The 8,332-nt window shown below is 35.2% G+C and overlaps 1 protein-coding gene across 1 annotated transcript in view; it reads right to left on the bottom strand.

The window, feature by feature from the left end:
- The window catches only part of LOC125649500 (2-oxoadipate dehydrogenase complex component E1-like), a 41,114-nt gene that overhangs the window by 13,570 nt on the left and 19,212 nt on the right, over positions 1 to 8,332 (bottom strand). The window contains exons 12-15 of the mRNA XM_048877074.2: positions 6,796 to 6,987; positions 6,135 to 6,236; positions 2,014 to 2,142; positions 1,414 to 1,534 (exon numbers count right to left, since the gene is read on the bottom strand). Of these exons, the coding sequence (XP_048733031.1) occupies positions 1,414 to 1,534; positions 2,014 to 2,142; positions 6,135 to 6,236; positions 6,796 to 6,987 (544 nt within the window). The remainder of the gene's footprint in view (positions 1 to 1,413; positions 1,535 to 2,013; positions 2,143 to 6,134; positions 6,237 to 6,795; positions 6,988 to 8,332) is intronic.

Here is an 8,332-nt window from a genome sequence, read left to right as displayed (position 1 = left end):
ACCCTCTTTAAGAGGGGACAAGCCCCTCTCGCACTCTTCCCCTCGTCGCATCGCGACTCGGCCGTCTATTTTCAGCAGCCGGACTAGTCACAAATCAGCAGGACTAGTAAATTATAGATTCTAGTAGTCCTTTTCACTAGTATAGTGAAAAAACTTAGTGTCAAAAACTGATTAAATCTTACACCTTTCATTATTTTGACAATTGCTGGAAAATATAAATATCTTTGACTGACGGCATTATGTATGCTGATGCACTGTCATAGTGATTGACTTTGGTACTGTTAATAGACAGTTTCTGCTTCATTCATCATTAGAAACTGGCCGAAAAGGAATTGTTGAATGATTTATTAGATAGGGAAACCAAAGTTGTTTTCATATTTCTGACTAAATCGGCATGTATCAAAAGGTAGAAGGGGGGGGGGGGGGGGGGGGGGGGGTTAAAAAATATACGATCCTCTCCCATGCGGACTTCGGACGTGGTTTGAGACAATGATATGATTTATGATTCAAACTTTTTTCCTTTGCGTAAATACTAATGCATTGAAAGACTTGTTATATAAAGATAATTGTCAGGAGCCTGTACATTTTTTTTTCAAATAAAGAGTGTAATTAATAGATGCAATGTATATGCTAAAACATTGAATATAATACTGACAAGATTATTTTTTGTTAGGTTAAGAATAACTTAAGGTAACCACGTGCTACGTACATATATGATATTCATTTAATTTAGAATAAAATAATGCAAATTGGATGCAAATGTAAATACAATGTTAAAATTGAATGAATATATATGGATTGCTCTACAATTCTTAGATACAATTACACTAATCGTCCTTCAAATCACAGCATCTGCCGCATCGAATTATCTACAATTGATTAAAACTTTCGGAAATAGTCAATTAAACTTTTCAAATAAAAATCATAGTGCACATTTGTTTAATAAAACTTTGAGCATACGGCGACATAAATTGGATTATTTTCATATTGAGTTCATGACATAGCTTTCTTGTTCATGACGTCGCATAAAGTAACATCAAAATGGCACAACGTTATCGTAAACTATACTGTATTTACATATGTATTATACATAAGTAAAGCTTTTTACGAAGACATCATAACCATTTTATGGAAGTATACACCATATGACAGAATTTTGAGGAATATCATTTAATTTGGACGCGGGGCCAAATTTGGACGCGGGGCCAAATTTGGCCCCAAACGTACCTTGTCCTTTGGGAAATAAGATATTTTTGCAAATTTCATTGACCTGCAAAATTGTCAAAAATTCATCTACAGCAAATACTGTTATTGTTCTTTTTTTCAAAAATTTATCCTGATTGTTGAATCCTGTGAAATTTGGTGGGGGTACTGCAGGTAAATGCTTCCTACATTGTAGTATGTACCCCATACCTTGATACAGTAGTGAGCCAAATGCCAGAGACTCTGCTGTAGCCCAGTCTAATCCTTTGCCATCCTTCATTCTCTCTATACGGCGGTCAACATGAGCCTTCTGCACATTGGGATGAACTTTCTACAATATAAATATAACAATTATCACCACATAACTGCTTTGTAAGCCTTGTCAACACCAGTCATTAAGTTTTATAGCCCCCGTGAATATATAGGTAGTCTGCATCACCAAAACAAATACGTCTCAAAAATATCATTACTTTTTAAAATATAATGAATTCAAACAAGCAATCTTTTCTAAGAAAATTGTGTTCCTTTATAAGAAATATTAATAAACTATGCTCCCCGACCCAATGACTACTCGAATCTAAAATTGCATATGTTGCCTATCTCCATACTCACGCATGCCTTAAAACATTTAGTGTTATATTACCATCACTTTTATATAAAATATATGTACTAAATCTCTGTATACAATTGTGTAATTGTGATGAGAAAATAAATTCAGTCCAGTTCAGCATCAATCTACAGTCACTCCTTACAATTATAAGCACCCTATCGATTATAGAGTAATAGAATTTGCCCTCTACATGGACCCACCAGATCAGAACAGGTGACCGACTTCTGGCCGATAAACTTAAGTAGGTCTACAGTCACCCCTGTGTCCCAGTGCGTGACCACATCTCCTGGCTGTTCCATCTCCTTCCACTGCTTCTGAAGGTCAAATCTCTGTACATAGAAAAGAGACAACTCATATCATGTATCTGTATGGAGGAAAAACCCAAAGACACAGCAAAAGTAGAGCGCACGGTCACAACATTCCAAATATACCATAAATCAGCAAGTTTTCGTAGAATACAAATTTGGGAAATTGCTAGATTAATTTTTGCATATCAAAATTTTGTGAATCATTACTATCATATAGTTGCTAAAAACCCTTCACAAATATTTTGTAAGGTTTCATTTTTGTGATAAACGCTTTAGCAAATTCCATGGACCCACAACACTGTTAACTGGTATATGCTCCCAGAACTGCATCTAACCGATGAAATACTTTATATGACGAATGACTCGCACAATGATCAATAACTGTTGAAATATTGTTGAAATGAAGGTCTTTCTTATCTATAAGGTATATGTTCTGAGTGACCCTGACCTTTACATAATGACTTTGAGTGACCTTTGTCTGAAAGCCATTTGCCTGTTACTTTTTTATGTGATGTATGATCAATACCTATTTAAAAACTGTTTCTCTAAATAAGGAATATGTTCTGAGTGACCTTGACCTTTCAAAAATGACCTTGGTCCAAAAGTCCCTGTCCCAAGGAATATTTGTGATCAAATTCTTATGAAAGATTTAGGAGATATGAGCTCGGACGGACAACAGACACGACAGCGACTATATGCTCCCCCGTAAAATTTTTGGGGAGTGTAAAAATTTATCTTTGTTCAAAATATCTGGTATCTGTTTTTATTGCTTTATTTATGTTGCAAAGATATGGGAAATAATTTTGCTGTTTCACTCCATGTTTTACAAAGGAAGTATAAACAAGAGGCCCATGGGCCACATCGCTCACCTGAGTCACTTTGGCCCATATCTGAAGACTTTCCATATATATTTGCATGTAAAACCTTAGTCCCTATTATGGCCCAAACTACCCTTTGCAAACTTGAATCTACACTATGTCAGAAAGCTTTCATGTAAATGTCAACTTCTTTGGCCCAATGGTTCTTGAGAAGAAGATTTTTAAAGCTTTTTCCTATATTTGTATGTAAAACTTTGAACCCCCCCCCCCCACTTGTGGCCCCATCCTACCCCCCGGGGGCCATGATTTGAACAATCTTGAATCTTCACTATGTCAGAAAGTTTTCTTGTAAATATCAGCTTTTCTGACTCAGTGGTTATTGAGAAAAAGATTTTAACTATATATTTGTATGTAAAACTTTGATCCCCCTTGTGGCCTCATCCTACCCCCAGGGACCATGATTTGAACAAACTTGAATCTGCACTATGTCAAAAAGTTTTCATGTAAAAATCAGCTTTTCTGGCTCAGTGGTTCTTGAGAAGATTTTTCCTATATATTTGTATGTAAAACTTTGATCCCCTATTGTGGCCCCATCCAACCCCCGGGGGCCATGATTTGAACAAACTTGAATCTGCATTATGTCAGGAAGCTTTCATGTAAATCTCAGCTTTTCTGGCTTAGTGGTTCTTGAGAAGAAGATTTTTAAAGTTTTTCCCTATATATTTGTGTGCAAAACTTTCATCCCCCCTTGGGACCCCATCCTATCCCCGGGGGCCATGATTTGAACAAACTTGAATCTGCACTATGTCAGAAAGTTTTCATGTAAAAATCAGCTTTTCTGGCTTAGTGGTTCTTGAGAAGAAGATTTTTAAAGATTTTTCCTATATATTTGTATGTAAAACTGTGATCCCCTATTGTGGCCCCATCCAACCCCCGGGGGCCATGATTTGAACAAACTTGAATCTGCATTATGTCAGGAAGCTTTCATGTAAATCTCAGCTTTTCTGGCTTAGTGGTTCTTGAGAAGAAGATTTTTAAAGTTTTTCCCTATATATTTGTGTGCAAAACTTTCATCCCCCCTTGGGACCCCATCCTATCCCCGGGGGCCATGATTTGAACAAACTTGAATCTGCACTATGTCAGAAAGTTTTCATGTAAAAATCAGCTTTTCTGGCCCAGTGGTTCTTGAGAAGGAAGATTTTTAAATGACCCCACCCTATTTTTGCATTTTTGTGATTATCTCCCCTTTGAAAGGGACATGGCCCTTCATTTGAACAAACTTGAAAGCCCTTCACCCAAGGATGCTTTTGGCCAAGTTAGGTTGAAATTGGCCCAGTGGTTCTGGAGAAGAAGTCGAAAATGTGAAAAGTTTACAGACAGACGGACAGACAGACAGACGGACAGACAGACAGACGGACGCCGGACAAAATGTGATCAGAATAGCTCACTTGAACCTTTGGTTCAGGTGAGCTAAAAATATATATGATAGATATTTTTGAGGACATTAGCCATCAGGGAATTAAAAATTTTCTTTATTCTAAATTCAATATTCATAATCCCTGATGTTTCCAAATCTAGCCATGTGGAGGCTTCTACTGTGTCACCACCAGGCATTCAGAATGTCCAGGCATGGGAGGAATAAACACCTCAATTTACAAAGATATATCTGGAGTTTCTTCTATTTCTACTTCTCAGTTCGTATCCCAATCCCATCCGTTACATACCATTCCAGATTGCTGCTAATCCCATCCGTTACATACTATTCCCAGATTGCTCCTAATTTTTCATCCAAGATCCTTGCAGAAAATTTAGAGGTCATTCTCATTCAATGAGAATAACAGCAGTGATCAACTTTTAGTATTTTTTTCTTTGGTGTTGGTGTTACTAATTGTTTTCTAATTATGAACTTATTTAATTATTATAATCATAAATAATTAGGTGCTGTAGATTGAAATTACCAATTATTTTATCATATCATGACAGGTCTATAAAGCTAATTCTAGGGACTTCTATTTTAAAATTTGAATTATGGGAAAATAGCAGCTGTGAATAGGTCAATGCTATCAAAATTCAGGTAGACTGGGCCTGACAAGATCTAAAGAAAATCAGTATATATTGACTTCTTTTGATATCAAGACATTTTTCTTAGGTAGCTGCAGAACAGGTCTCTGCGGATGTCGATCAACCTGAGATCTATTGTCAAAAGTTTGATTGACAGACAGCTTGTCATTGATCACCATACCAGTAAAATTTTGGGGCGTTAACTTAGTATTGGGTCATTAAAGAGCAGTTAAGTAAGCATTACAAGCGTAGCCTTCACTTATTTTCTGTTACAAAGATTCAATGCCATCTTCAATAACTTTGTTTTCAAATTTGATATATGAATTCCATGTTCTTGTTATAAGTAGAATTAAGATGGCTGCCTTCACAGCTTGATGGTTCGTCTATAGTTGTTAAGTGAATCCTTGCATGGTACAAGTGATTTGTATTTATCTATGTTTATTTATTCACATTTTTATAAACAAAGGTTGTAATTTTGTCTTTTTGCATTTAATGAATTAAATGGAATGAATTTTAATTTTGGGTGTAGCAGATAATAAAAAAATGTAAATTGACCCAAATCACGTTATATCACCCTAGTAATTCATCTACTACACATATTAGAGTGTTTTTACTTGTGTTTTAACCATCGGACATCCCTCACACCTACCAGTAATATTTTAGATACTAATTCCTCATAATCATTCATATCTTTCTAGTGAATTATTACGGGTACCCATCAATTAAAATATTGATCAACATTTCTGTGTGTTTGTACAAGTGGAAGGTTAATATGGTAAGTTTAATTCGATCGGGATCATATTACTGAATCAGCTGGTTTCAAACTGGTGCATACTAATATTCAACAACTGTAAGCTTTAGAAGTTTCCATGAGTTAAGTTAAATTAGTACAATTGTTTTGTACCGTTTTTTAGGGTAAAGATCTATTTTATTCTATAAACAATGATGGAAGGAGGGCTGTGCTTCATATATTGCCTTCTCAGATGAAATTCGTTACAAATTGTATATATAATTTGTTCTACGGATAGAGCACAGATATAACAATTAAATCCTCTGGACCCCAGGAATTGGCCGAGTTCTACTGTAGTAGTATTTACTCTTTCTTGTTCTGTGATAACGATAATTGCATGTTACCTGAGGTGTGAAGGAATCCACTTGAGACATATGCTCTGTCAGTGATGCATTCCAAGCTCTGACTGAGTTATCCAATGTTTCCCGTTCACATAGTCCCTCTGACTAAAATATAATGGAGGCTGGAATCAGTGGGCATATAAAGAAGAGTGATAAAAAATATATAATAAAAACAAGATATACCCTTAACCATATCCACCTTATTTAGACTATCTATGAAGATTCTGATACATGATTTTGAGATCAGCATTGTTGATTTATGGGCAACAATTTTTCAAGAATGATAAAACAAAGAATACATATTAAGCAACAGAAAATATCCCAAGAACTCAAATTTCATGGGTTTGTTATCTTATAAAACTATAAGTAAATATTCAAAATAAACAAGATCTACGGTCTAAGAACATGTTTTCAAAAACAATCTTGCAGAGCAAATACTTTACATGTGAAATAACCAGTCTAGAATTCACTAAGTTAGTATTTCTCCAATAACAAAATATATGAATTCTAATAGGACCTAATCAGGAGTTACCATGGTTACAACAAAATATTTCTGTCTGTGCTTTGCTATTCACAATGAATTTGTACTGCAAAGTAATGCAGGCAACTGACTGATCATTTGATTTTTTAATCCTAAGCTATAACGAGTGAATCCAAAGCATACCACAATGAGGTTGGCATACTGATTTGGGATACTCTCTCTGGCCTTCACTGCTTTATACATCACCGGCTGCGTAAATGAGGGTTCGTCTAGCTCATTGTGCCCATGCTTACGAAAGCAAATGAAATCTATGATGATATCTTTGTTGAATTTCCTCTGGTAGTCCATGGCTATAGAAGTCACTCGTAAAACTTCCTAATACAAACAAAACTAAGTTATAAATGTATAGAAGTCACTCGTAAAACTTCCTAATATAAACAAAACTAAGTTATAAATGTATAGAAGTCACTCGTAAAACTTCCTAATACAAACAAATATAACTTATAATGTACGTCACAGAAACTATTAATCAGTAACAGCATTTGAGATATCATAAATAAACAAGTGTTACAAACAGATGTGCAGATATTTCCCACTTTAACTAAAGTGGTGCACAAAAATAGAACTGTTCAAACTTTCACAGCTGTGAGTTAAATGTCAACTTAACAACAACAAAAAAACTTAATTCAATTTGTTTATCAATTCAAAATAAAAGAAACAAGATGTTTTTGTCAATTTTTGTGAATCATGAATGAAGTTCTAACTATTATCATGCTTCCTGTTAGTGTCTTCCTATAAACTCGATGCACAGAATATGAATATATACTATCACATTTTCTTTTGTGTAACTTTATTACTTTTTGTCTTCTTCAAACTTTTCACATATAACTTTGTTTATTCAGAAAAATTAATATGTTCATTCTCGTGTTCACACCCAGGGCAGCACACTTGTGAAGTGAATGTGCTATTCATTACGCCACCACAATTCTACTCTAGACGTACATAAATTATATATATATTAACTAAACTTTATCACTAACAAATATAATCATAACAAATATAATCGTTGTAGAGTAAACTTGCCCAGATATTTGATTAACACAAAAATTATAACTTATAATCAAAACCAAATTTGAAACAAGAAATGTTTGTAAAACATATATGCCCATCCCCCCCCCCCCCCCCCCCCCCCCCCCCCCCCCCCCCCCCCCCCCCTTCGTGGTTGAAACTTGAAAAGGGTTATACACATGGACCATTTAATTGATAGTAGTGCCAAACCAATTCAAGATATTGAGAAGGCATTATCATTTCCTAAGTGGATTGACCATGTGACCTAAATATCAATAGGGGTAATCTACTCCTTATGATGTACCAGTGCACCATGTTTAGTGGTGTCCATGAAGCAAATGATTCTTAAAATATAGTTGACAATATATCACTATGTCCAGTTTGACCCTTGATAATATGAACCCAAAATTGAATGGGGTCATCTACTCTTTATGATGTACTAGTGTACCAAGTTTGATATCCATAAAGCAAAGGCTTCTCAATATATTGAATGGACAGTATATTCTTATGTCCAGTTTGACCCTTGACCTTTGACCATGTGACCTCAAAATCAATAGGGGCCATCTACTCCTTAGGATGTACCAGTGTATAAAGTTTGATGTCTGTGAAGCAAAGGGTTCTCAAGATATTGAGTGGAAGGTATGATTTTATG

This window comes from Ostrea edulis, chromosome 5, assembly GCF_947568905.1.
Source record: "Ostrea edulis chromosome 5, xbOstEdul1.1, whole genome shotgun sequence".
In the NCBI taxonomy this organism is placed as follows: domain Eukaryota; kingdom Metazoa; phylum Mollusca; class Bivalvia; order Ostreida; family Ostreidae; genus Ostrea; species Ostrea edulis.
Note: the sequence above shows the minus strand (reverse complement) of the source record. Positions and strands in the feature narration are given on the sequence as shown.